Source organism: Gossypium hirsutum, chromosome A10, assembly GCF_007990345.1.
Source record: "Gossypium hirsutum isolate 1008001.06 chromosome A10, Gossypium_hirsutum_v2.1, whole genome shotgun sequence".
NCBI classification, from domain to species: Eukaryota; Viridiplantae; Streptophyta; class Magnoliopsida; order Malvales; family Malvaceae; genus Gossypium; species Gossypium hirsutum.
This window is the reverse complement of record NC_053433.1, coordinates 26,602,632-26,615,691: the sequence shown is the minus strand read 5'-3', so window position 1 is coordinate 26,615,691 and position 13,060 is coordinate 26,602,632. Positions and strand designations below refer to the sequence as shown.

Here is a 13,060-nt window from a genome sequence, read left to right as displayed (position 1 = left end):
TTGGTATGCTATAAAATGAAAGTATTGGTATCTAATGTTGAATAGTATGATATGATAAGTTTAAATGCAAATGTTTAGTGAATTGGTGTGAAAATTTGCTATATATGTTCATGTCATATGTTAATGGAAACTATTGGCATAAATTGCATGTGGTTTAGTTAAACGTTATACTTGAATTGATTGTGTTCACTTGGTAATGTATCATTGACTTGAATCATTAAAGTACCATTGAGTTCTATTGCTTTGCGTACGGTTTGTTTATTTCATGCTTAGGTTTAGGTGAATTTTAAAGTCTTGAGGCTTGATTCAACATCCAGCCAATAGTCATCGACTTAACAAAGTTTGAATAGTTCTTTACATATAAGCAAATGACATATACCTAGGGTTGAAATGATTATTAGGTTGCAAATGGTCCATTTTTGTGTAGTTGAGTAATGGATGAATGATATTGTAATAGTTTATGCATGGCTAAAGCCTATTTTGGTTGAATCATGAAATTGAACATATATATAGTGTTGTCATTAAGTTTGTTGATGATGCATATTATGTTAAATGGTAGGTTGAAACTAATAAGGATTGTAATTATTGTGTTTTGCTTTGCCTACAGAGTCGTGACATCACCTCATGGATGTCGCGACACTAGCTTTCAACATCGCGACATTCCCTATTTGATGTTGCAACGTCAACTTGGTGAAGTTTAGAATTTTTACATTTTAGTCCTCAAATGTGAAGTCAACCTACTAATATGGAGGTCATGACATCACACCCCTAAAATCGCGACTCCAGCCTGAAATGTTTCAAAACTTTGCAGTATAATCCTTCATTGGTCTTGGGTTATCAAAAAAGCTTTTGTAAGCTCATATAAACCCTCGGATAGGATAATATATTATAAAATAATGTTGTAATAATCATGTTAATGGATATAATGTGTTACATAAAATAGAAATCATGTTATATTGGATTGTAATTACTTCAACAACGAATGTGGCATCTTGTATGGAACGCCCTGAATAATTTATTTCTATCTATGTAAATATCTGACACAAATATTTTTCTGCTTCAGTGGTTAAGTGTTCTGGGTGTGTGTATGAGGTCTTGGCTTCAAATATCACCTTTGCTAGATTTTGTTATTTTTCTATCCTAGCCTTACACTTGTTGAGTGGGCTTATATAAGGTTGTCTGCTATTTTATATCAAAAAAAGCCTACTGGCTTGAGTGGTAAGGGAGTTAGTATGTTGGAGGTCCTGCGTTCGAATCCCTGCGCAAGCGTGAATGTTAATTTTTGCTTAGTTATCTGATAGAGTTTTGGTGGAGTTAAAATTTTGAGGGAGTTATGAGTAGTGTGTTAGTGGGAGAAAAATAAGGGATATGTGAATATTTTTTATTTTTTATTATTTTGTTTTGTTTAAAGGTTGACGTCAATTCTTCTCAATTTTCTCTGTTTTTGTTCTTTTCTCCTTTTTGCTATATTACCCTACCCTGTTAAACTACTATCGAGTTCTTGCGTTTTGGGGAATTCTGCCTTCTTCTTTCATTCAGTAAGTGAAGTTTTGGGTATTCTATAATTTCTAATTTCTAAAACGCTGGTTGGTGCTATATCTGTTTTTTGACAGAATGGTGAGTAGTTAAGAGATTGATTACTGCATATTTGTGGTATAGGTGAAGGTGGTGAGCGGTGAAGGTTTACTCTGACAGTCTAAGTCGCGCTAAAGTCTGTTCGTGTCATCGGTAAGTCTTGAGCTTTATTTCGGGTTATGTGCCGATTTATAAATTGACTGCTAAATAGGCATTTGAATGTTTTTTCTTAGGTTTCGAAGGCCTCAGAAGTGTTTTTGCATCAAAACCATACTAGGTGTGTACCCGAAACACAAAAACTTGAGCTTCAGTAAAGGTCGAAAGTGCAATTTGTCGATGCCACACAGGCGTGTGCCTGACTGTGTGGGTAGTCATGTGCGAGACACGGCCATGTGTTTGACGAGGGCATGGTTGTGCACAAGACACGACCATGTGGTGGTGTAGGTGGGCCCGTGTGATCCACACGGGCTAGGCCAAGTTGGGTGTGTAGGCCACACGGGCGTTTGGGTTTTGGGCTAGGTCGTGTGGGACACACGGGCAATGTTAATTTGGGCGTGTGGGCCCATAATTTTGAAATTTTCCCTAGGGTCGCACGGGTTGTTCCAATTGACTATGGGCCTACTATAAGGTTGGTAAGGGCTAACTATAGATCTGTTAGCCTAAAATTCTACTTTGAGTATGACACTGTTTTGCATGTCTAATTATTCTGATGTGTATATATATATTTGATATCTACATATGAGCATGTAAGCATGATAAGTCTGAATATAGATATATATATCTGATTGGGGTGGGCTTTGTATATGTGGAGGAAGTGTTTGGTATGGCGATCATTGTTTATATTCTGGCAGCCTGGCTGCACATAATCTGATATGTTTCGTAATGGCATGATATAGTGTGTAGGGATGAATGGGTGTTTTTAACCCCATATGGTGTGATGGGATGGTTGGAGTTGGTGTGTAGAGGATGGGGGTAGGATTCGGTATATTTGTTCTGCATATCTGTTACTGTTATCTGAATTTGTAAAGGACTTAAGTCCGAATATGACGGTGTATGTGATTTATGTATGTGTAGCATGTCTATTTCTGTTGGGTTACACACTGAGTTTACGAAAACTCACTTCTATTTGTTTGTTCTGTTCAGGTAATCCACAGACTTAGGCGGATCGATGTGGCGGAGTCTTGCGGTGATCGCTAGACTACGAATTGTCTTTGAATAAAGGTTTTATTTATTTAAGGATTATTTTTAGGAGTTTTGTATTAATTGGTCTTTTCAGACTCTTGGTTTAATTTTTTTGGGGGGATGGTTATTTAAAAACATGGTTTTACTAAAACAAAGGTTTTCCGAATTTATGAATGGGTTTTTAAGAAAATAACCTTTGTTATAACTTCAGTTGTAAATTACGTTTTGGCAAATAAATCAATTATTTAATGTTTTCGACAATGGATATAAAAGAATATGAGTTATTAAGCTAAAATGATTTAACGTAACGACTCCGTTTTCAAAACCCATTCTTTGTGACATCTCTGGATTCGGCCATAACGTCTGGGCTAGGTTTGGGGTGTTACACTATACCTCAAACCTGACAATTTGGTCAAGTATGGGGTATTACAAAACTACTATGACCATGCATAATGTTTTCAAAAATGTTCAAGAATATTCTAAACATGACCTAAATGAAGAAGTGGTGACATGAATTTCTACTTAGGTAGTTCTCCAAACATATTATGCTCAAACTTAACCACTAGGATCCTCAACATATTAAATCACAAACAAACAACTTAAATAACAAGGAGTAAGGGGAACTAACTGTTGGATCTAGTTCCCTAAGTATATATTCATTTTGCATACTTGTATTTTTCAAACAAATTAGTTTAACAATAACATCCATTAATTACATTAATACACTTGTATATTGTCTCAATGTTTTTGCATACGAAGCAAAATGGAAGCAAATATTGGCTCACTGGTTATCTATTTAATTAATACCAAGTGGTATTATGTGGTCAAATTGTAATACGATAAGACAACTTGTATTAGTAGATTAACCTAAACATGTCCTTAGTCTAATTGGAAATGAGCAAACTAATTAAAAGACTAATATGTAGTCTATCAAGTCCAAGTAGGGAGATGCTTTGTCTTTAGTATTGGAGTAGATGACTCCTAAAATATAGATATATAGATGTGACTAACTGGACTGACAGTATAACGAATAAGACCTAAGTAAAATAGATCCTAGATCTATTTCTGGATTTATTCACTTATGACTAGAGGTGCTCATGGGTTGGGCTGGGCAAGGTTTGGGTCGGGCCTAAGTATGATATTAATATAATTTATGCTTGCCCAAGCCCAACCCGACCTGAAATATGGACCTAAAATTTTGCCCCAGCTTGCCTATATTTTACAAAAGACTAACCCAAGCCCATTTTATGTTCGTCCATATTATTTTTAATTTTTTAAAAAAATATTTATATTATTTTAATTTAAATACTTTTATATATTTTTTATTTATTGAAATTTTTATATAGTCATCTTAACATTATTTTAATGTTTACTTTAGAGTAGTATTATATATTTAGTATAGGTTTATTTTTAAATATGTTATAAATTACATAATATATAAAAGAGATAAATCTCAAAATTATACATGAACTTTGATTAATTTGGTGCAATTATACATGTGAAACTCTAATTGTGGTTCAAATGTATACTTGAAACTTTAATTTTGTTTTAATCCTACATATTTAAAGAAATAAATACATCAATTTTTTTATATTGGATAAATATAATTATTTATTTATGCAATATTAAACATAAAATGATGTTATATAAAAAATTGTGCTAATAATTTACAAGATTGGATAAAATTAAAATTTCATGTATAAAATTGCAGAAAATCAAAGTTCATGTATACAATTGCACATTAAATCGTAGTTCATGTATAGTTTTGAGATATATCCTATATAATAATAACATAATATAAAGTATTATAAACTTAAAAACAGGTCAGGCAGGGTCGGGCTCGGATCTTGAATGTTCAAGCTCGACCCAACCCATATTTTAAATGGGCCTAATTAAGCTCTTTTCACTACTTATGGAGCTTGTATTCAAGTGATTTTCTATCTTTTAAGTTCATTTTAAGAATTACTTACTTTTCAAGTTAAGTTGAATAAATTGAGCTTTTAGTGTTGTTTTATGACCTTTTAGGCCAATCTAGCTTAAGGAAGAACTGACAAGTTGATTAAGTGTGTAGTAAAACATTGTGGCCAAGAAATTAGTGGACTGCCATAGATGTCGCGACATCCAAAAGAAAAGTCGATCGAATGATCTAGTTATAGGTCGAAAGGTGTTAATTAGGTTAATTGTTAGTTAATTAGTAAAACTTCTGGATCTAAGTTAATCAAGAACACGGAAGTTAGTCATCCTTTTGTCTACTTGAATTAATTGAGATTTTGGTATTTGGATTTTATGTATTTTTGTTTTTCAGTTCATCTCTTTATTATTTTGCCATAATATGATGAGTACATAAGTATCTATTTAGACCTAGGTAGTGTGTTATTCATTGCTAATCATTTAGTTTAAACAAACCTCTTTTGGGTACGATCCTTAGAGTACTTCCAGTATTTCTTTATAATTAACTCTATTACAATTTGACCTGTACACTCGCAGCCACCGCACTTAATTACATATTTCATTGCATAATTCCTAAGCAAAAGGACACGCATGTTGGGCGCGATCGAGTTGTTGGCGTAGTTGTCAAGGAAGTTTCTGTGTTAAACACAAATTTTAGTAATAATTATATGCTAATTAGGATAAGTAGGAAAATTGAAATTCATAGATACGATATTTTTTTATTTATCTAAAATTTATTTATTTTTATTAACTCAATTATGTTTCTTATTTGTTGTGTATGACTCGAAACAGAAGAGATCTGATCGAGTTTGACCTTGAACCAGAACACACGTTAAGACGAGCATGAACAGCTCTCATTCAGAGAGAAGATCCACCAGTGGCTGATCCACTACATGAAAATCCGTTGTACGAGGACTAGCCCGAGCAAATACCACTAACACCACTAGTAGAACCAATTCCACGGATTGTAAAGCCGATGATAGAGCAGAATCACACATTGCGTGATTATGCAATGCCGGATTTGGATGTTGTGCAAGGCAGCATCAACAGACAAGCCATGAATGCAAACAGTTTTGAGATCAAATCAGCAATTATACAAATGATACAGAGTAACCTGCAATTTTGGGGCTCAATACATGAGGACCCGAATCAACATTTTAAATATTTCTTGCATCTATGCGATACATTTAAATTTAATGGGATCATCGATGATGTTATTCATCTTCGGGTGTTCTTATTCTCATTATGTGATAACGCGTTGAATTAGTTAGATTTGCAAGCTCCAAAATCCATTGGTACATGGGAGGAACTTCCAAATAAATTCGCAGGTTCTTAAATTTCCTTAAATTCGACCCAAATCTCTAATTTTCTTTTTAAATCATCATATTTGCCTAATTTTCCTGCCAATTCGTATACAAAATTAAATGGTACAAATATTTTTATTTAAGTTTAATTGTAAAATATATACTAATATATTATTTTTAATAATAAAATTAGTTGTGAATCGTGTTAAATTTGATTTTAACCTGAAAATTTTCTTTTGCCAACACACATCTCGATTCATGAAATATATATATTTTCATTGAACAACCAAAAATAATACACAAAAGATAGATTTAACTACAAAATTACAAAATATGAACTAAAATGGCATCAAACACCTTCCAACATCCAATTTTTTATTTTCTTTTTTCACTTTGAAGAAGTTAAATTTATACTATACATGAGCCAAGCAATTGAAGCAAACTATTGGTTACACTCACAATCTAACATAAAATTAATTTCTTCAACAAGTGACTTTGGCAATTAAGGAATGCCATAATATCATTGTGAAAATGTGCTGATCACATACAATTGAACTTGATACAAGGGGAATGATCATATACATACATATCTACAAAACTTACAGCTTTATTTACTATCTATAGCGACCCTGAGTTGATTATTTGTATACCATAGGACCCAATTATTATTAATATTTTTTTTGTTTTTTTTTAACATCAAACTTGGAGAAAACCCAGTTTGAAACAGGGGTCCCTGCAAAATTGTAGTAGCTTTATTGTTTAAAACTAATTAAATCCAGGATTGGATTGGATAATTGCATTTGAAAGAGTTGACACCACTAATGTGAGCAAAAATATCTGAGGAATCAACCATGTCTTCCTCTTCTTTCACTACCACCTGCTTAAATCAAAGCAAAAGTTCATTATCAATACATATAGAGAGAGAGAGAACTTGGGAATTTTATGAAGAAAAGAAAGAAGACCCTTACTTCATCATCATATTCTTCTTCAGGATTGCTACAAGCTTGCCTATGGGTGTCTCCAAATTCGTCATTTTTTGCAAATCTTCCTCTCACTCGAGGCCTGCTATCGGCTAATGTCTTGCGGCATGCATACTACACACATTTGATTATAAAACATTAGTACTTCAGTCTTTAAATGGTATAAATGTTGATATGAGAGGGAGTTATAGGGACCTTAATTTTCTTGCTGAAGTTCCTTTCATTCCTTTTCTTCATGTACCTATGGATCTTCTCTTTCCTTTGTTCAACAGACAGTTTACCAACTTTGTTGAAAGTTGAATCTTCCAAGCTAGACATCTCTGAAGCTAAAGGAGTAGAGCTGGTTGTTGCCACTCCAACCAGTTGTTGATTGTCACTGCTCAGGCCCTATTCGAAGCAAGTTTACAAATGAATTCAAATGAATAATTTATAGTTGCTTTATTGTACTAAATCGAATGATGAATGTTAAACAAGTACCTACCTGCAAATCTCCTGGTTTGAAAACTCGTTGGACTGTATCAGGGCAAAAGATTCCAGCATTATCACCCTGAAATTCCAAGTCTTGTGGTTGAAGTTCAGAATTCAAAAGAATCCTCTCAGCGAAAACCCCGGAACTATCAGCAATAGTCCCAGCAGGCATGAAACTAGTCATGGGAGGACCAAGAAAGGAGCCTGATGGAGATGAAGAGTTTAAAGGCACATACGAAGGCACCGAAGACAAGCAATCTTCGTCAAAAACAGATGGCAGTGGAGGCCCCAAAAGAGGTCCAACAGTGTCGGTAGTGTACTGTGAGAGCCCCTCAGCTGAAACATCAGGTAATTGCATTTGAGACTGCACTAAAGACAGGTTGAAATGGTCTTGATGTGTCAGAAATGGAGGGACTGAAAAAGATGGAGATTCAGAGAAGTCTATAGAAGCCGAAATGTCATTCCCCATTTCGTCTGGTGAATCAAAGATTATAGACAGATTGTTGTTGTTGTTGTTGTTAGCGGCTGGGGTGGCGACTGTGTTGTTGGTGCTTGTGGCGGTGTTGCTGGTGCTGGTGGTGGTGGTCGGATTTGTATTGCGATTGTTGTTTTGGTAGCCATTATTGAGTTGTTCAATGTCTGGTGGTATGTTAAGATTATTGCCATAGGAAGAGTTTTCATCAGTGATCTCAGAGTTTTGCAGGGTGTCAGAGAAAAGATCATTGTCTGAAAAATAAAAATTTGGACCACTGATGGGGCTTGGTATATCCTCCTGTAAGAAAAAACCATGTTTAGATATCAATGAAAAAACACAGCCATGGATGCTTGAAAGAGATCAACTTGATGGACTTATGAACCTATATAAGATCAATCTCATAAGGAAGATAACCTTATAATAGACATAGTTTCATTTTGTGTATTTATGCTCCACGTGACATGTATCAACTTAAAGCGCGCACACACCCACACACACTACCAAGAAACCCATATTTATGTTTTTCCATGTGAAATGTTGTCTTTAGGGTCTTCACCAAATGTAAGGGAGAAAAAAAGAAAAAGGAGAGAGAATCACAAATTTAAAAGCTTAAACAAGAAGCATGAAAAGTTTCTTATTCCATAGTGATCAAAAGAAAAGTTGGGACAAAAATGGAGGGGAAAAATTCATGATTAGATTAGGAAGATGATGCTACCCTTAAGAAAATGACACTTTTGAAATGAGAAAAAAAATATGATTACCCAAAAAGGGAATTAAATTAGGGTCAGGCAATATATATATAAAATTTAATCTATTTTTCTGGAAAAAAAAATTGTTAAAAATGATTTTTTTTGATTGCTTATTTGATTCAATTTGTTTAATAAAGGATAATGGATGAAATGAAGGAAAGCCTAAAACTAACGCAGTGGTATTAATTTGGTCAAATATAAACTTGTAATATTTCACACAAAAGAAGAACTAATGGAAGCTAAAAATAGAAATAAAGTAGGGCCTGAAAATGATTGAACTTAAAATGACATGAAAAGAACAAAAAAATAATAATAAAGAAACAAAAGAACGATGATATATATATAAATCTGTGAAATGTATCCTACGAAAGTATTAGACAAAAACTCACGTAAACCTTGTAATAGTAAGAATGATAACCTAGCCATTAACGAAAAGAATCTTGGTTATGATTTGAATACACATCAAACAAAAGAAATATTATGATTTTCTATAACATAATAAAATGCAAAGAAAAAAAATTACATTCAAGAAGAAATGAGAGAATTACAATGGAAAGTTGTTGTTGTTGTTGTGGATGAATCATGTCTTGCAACATGGTTAATTTCAAACCTTTCCTTTGAATGTGAAAGAAAAAAAATACACAACTACTGAATTACACCCCCCTAAGCTTAAAATGTAATAAGACTAAGGTGGAAGAACAAGAAAATTTCATTTCAAATAAGAAAAGATAAAAGAGGATGGAAGAAAAGAAACAAGGAACTTTTTTCTTCTTTCCCTTTTTTTCTCAGTTCATGGAGATAGAAAGAAAATTTTAAAAAATTTCCTAGTTATGTTATCGAATTATTGGATTTTGAGAATAGAAAAACGTTTGCTAAGAAAATGGAAGGTTTGGGGTGTCAAAACTTAGTTATATATAGGGAGTTTAGGGAAGTTTTAAATATGGGTTTGTGAAAATCCGAGAGTGGGCACTCTCTTCTGCGTCAACACGACAATTGCGATGAACCAAGGGTTTTTTACTCACTTTCAACGTGGATTATTTCTCACAAACGAAAACAAAACCATACAATCATTCTCATTTTACCCTTTACAACTCCAAAGACAAATAAATAAATAAATAGAGATTAGAAATGGCTCACAGGCTTCATATCCGACATAAAAGCTCTTAAGAACATCAGAAGAAGAAGCAGCTCCAACTATGAAACCAGATTGAATGCCTTTTACAGGTTTAACTGAAAGGAAAAGGGCCTATGTTTTAAGCGAAGGTGGTGGGTGGGGATATATATGAATAGGAGGGTTCATTATTTAACTCTACTTATCAAAAGGGTCTAGAAAAGAAGTGCTAAATTCTGGAAATTTTTGCTTGTTTAAGGTAAAACTTGTGTTTTCATGCTGTTTTGGGTCACTTTTCCACCCCCCCCCCCACTATAGATCCGTGTGGAATAACTTTCCACATTAAAAAGTAAATCTAGTTTTAATCTAGCCAAGCTTCCAGGTTATTTTTTTTTATATGTGCTTTATCAAATATCTTCTTAGCTTGCATGGCTATATTTGTTGTCTATAGTAGCATATATAGTCCATAGACCAGAATCATACATACATTTTAAGGTTGAACATATGAGTTAGGTATCCATGTTTTCATATCCCTCATGTGCCCAACCTTCCATGATTTTGCTCTTGAAGGCTTTTATGCTTCTTTTTTCCTCAAATATAAGTTGGTATTTTCAGTTCTTGAGAGTTTTTTAGCTGCATTTGGATGCATGTGAGAACTTTTTCATCAATCATAAATATATATATATATATTTTTTTTTTCCATTTAACTTTAGAACTCTAATATAATAACTCTCACCATGTATCGATTTTATTTGTTGGATTTAATTCATTTTATAACAAGAATTATTTTATTTATTCTGAATTTGGGGTCTTGAAGAAAAATAATTTAATTTATTTTGATCACTTATTCAAAAAAAGTTATAATTTGATTATCAAACTATTCGAAAGTTTTTATTTAAGTCATTGGTCTTTTAAAATTGATGTTAAATGCTCCTACCTTAACTAGTGGTTGAGGGTTCGATCCTCGTCCTAGGTAGGGAGTAGCTTTAAAACTCGTGGCCAACATCTACCCCCTTAATGGGTCTACAAAATACGGAAGATTTGTTACTAGGCTTGCTCTAGTAAAGATACCTTAAGAAATAAAAAAAATCGATGTTATATGACTTTCCCTATTCGCACTACCTGCACCAATTTAAAAGCTCTTTTCTCCCTTCTCTTTTACAATTTAGTATTTTTTTCCACAAAACAGCTTTGGATGTCACAAATTTACAAACCAAAATTCAAACAATTTTTTTTTATCTTCGACATTGATTGTCAAATTAACTTGAATATAAGGTATATTCTTTATTCGCCGATAGGTATTGGTCGATTGCATCGATCGTTGAATTGTTTTGGAGCTTGTTGGTAGAACTTTTAATGGAAAAAACACTTGACAACCTAGTGACTAAATAAGAACTTGTAGTTCAGAGAATGAATAAAATCTGTCGAATTCGAGTAATCAGTGAAAAATGTAACTTTTTTAATTAAATGACCAAAATAAAATTTACCCATAATCTAATTACTAATGATATAATTATGAAGTTGAAAAGATTTTGAGGCAAAACTAAAAAAATCACAGAAAATAATCTTTAACAGTTAATTAGGGAGTAACATTCTTTGTTTTTTTTAAAGATTTGACAAATAAATTAATAATTACTCAAAAGTTTTATTTTGACTCCCCTTTTAGTTATTGACTATATATATATATACAACAATGTTTTCAAAAGAAATGATAATTAATTATTCAACACCAAAAAAAAAAAACCCCTAAAAGTTTACATTAATCAATATTCCTTTCCATCCAATGATTTCTCAACAGCCAAATTGCTGTCCCATCCTTTGCTTCCTTAAAGCACCATTCCCAAATTCTAAAAGATAGATGGATTTGTCCAAAACTCGTACTCCAATCCAACAGTCTTGTCAGTGTTAGAACTTAGAATCCATTTTTTTAACACCAACACATATTTATTGTCTGGTTCATAACCTTATGTGTGGATCAGCTTTCCAGTCAAAGTTCTTTAAGCATATTCGGAAATCAAGACAGACAGATTTTTATTAAACTTTCTGTTAATTTTGAACAACTGATTCTGCTCTTGCATTCATTCAACGTTCATGTTTATCAGATTGCGAACAAGGTCAGTAATCCAATCAAGTTGATTAATAAAAAATAAAGTGAATTATTCACTTATAATCTTACATTCCTAAGTAGCTTGTTGATGTAAGGGAATCTGCATTATTTTCAGACAACTTCCCTTTGTTCATACATACAAACATACATACATACATATAAATATGCAAAGGAGACGTGACATTGACATGCATCAAAGATTTACATAAAAATTTCCAGGGAATAGTATATATTTGGTTTTTTTCTTCTGTCGCTGTCCATTGTTAGCAGTCAGAAAGTTCAGGGTTGAAAGCAGTATATAATCAAGATTCTGAATTTCTGATGAGTTGGAATGTCTCACTTTTTCTTTTGTGCTAAAAGTGTATACACCGGTTAATACACCTTTCCAATATTCATGTTTGTGTCTATCGAATGCTGTTCCTAGTCAAGGTAAAGCTTCAAATTCTTACCTACTCTATAGTCTATACAATATATGTATAGGTTTTTTCCTACAATAAATTGTCTAATTTCCTTATATTTTCTCTAACAGAATTTCTACATACTTATCTTTCATCGGCTAACCAAATTAGTTATGAAATTATAGAATTGTCCATTCTTTAAATTCAAACTTATATTTAAGCAGTGTCTGTTTTTATTGGGTCACCAACTTAATTATAAAATTATAAAGAGGTGGATCAACATGTGTTCAACTGTATTAAATATAAGTATATTACCACTCCTTGAATAAATTCCAAAATATAAGTTTTTTCAACATAAAAGTTGTATTTCTGCCTACATCGTAGGTGTGACAAAATTTAGTATTTATACTCTATATAATTCTTTTTTGAGTTTGTGCCGCTCATATCAGGTCTCAACTCAATTGTTAAATTATCGAAAGATCCTTATTTAAGGAAGAATTAATATTAACTTAATGGTATTTTTTCCTTTTCAGTAAGATCAAAAAAGAAATGCATGGTTATGATAAGATTTGAGCAAGTAAAAGTACCTTATAGGCCATTTACTAAAATTAGATTGGATTTTGGCCCTTCTAGTCAAAAAATGGGTAAATTAATCCTTACACATTAGATCAAAGAGTAAATTGGTCATTCTGTTTTAAAATTTCATCCAATCTACTATTAAAAATTGGTCCCTGTATGTCAAAATAAGGCACATATGACAC

At 32.7% G+C, this 13,060-nt stretch overlaps 1 protein-coding gene across 2 annotated transcripts; it reads right to left on the bottom strand.

The window, feature by feature from the left end:
- Positions 1-6,355: 6,355 nt before the first annotated feature.
- On the bottom strand, positions 6,356-9,903 carry LOC107897735 (probable basic-leucine zipper transcription factor C). Of its 2 annotated transcripts, none has more exons than XM_016823298.2 (5): positions 9,821-9,903; positions 7,473-8,231; positions 7,187-7,378; positions 6,980-7,105; positions 6,356-6,891 (listed from the first exon to the last, which is right to left on the bottom strand). In XM_016823298.2, exons 1-5 carry the CDS (start codon positions 9,854-9,856, stop codon positions 6,781-6,783), a joined length of 1,224 nt encoding a protein of 407 aa, XP_016678787.1. In that variant the 5' UTR covers positions 9,857-9,903; the 3' UTR covers positions 6,356-6,780. The 2 variants fall into 2 exon arrangements, with proteins under 2 accessions (XP_016678787.1, XP_016678788.1); XM_016823299.2 differs by having other exon boundaries at positions 6,356-6,888.
- Positions 9,904-13,060: the final 3,157 nt, after the last annotated feature.

What these genes read in the sequence shown, in the direction of transcription:
- LOC107897735 (XM_016823298.2), bottom strand. Translation starts at nt 9,856, where the DNA reads ATGTTCTTAAGAGCTTTTATGTCGGATATGAAGCCT. An exon ending in TTATGTCGGATATGAAGCCT is followed by an intron (nt 8,232 to 9,820) that starts GTGAGCCATTTC and finishes TTTTTCTTACAG; the next exon opens with GAGGATATACCAAGCCCCAT. An exon ending in ACTTCAGCAAGAAAATTAAG is followed by an intron (nt 7,106 to 7,186) that starts GTCCCTATAACT and finishes AAATGTGTGTAG; the next exon opens with TATGCATGCCGCAAGACATT.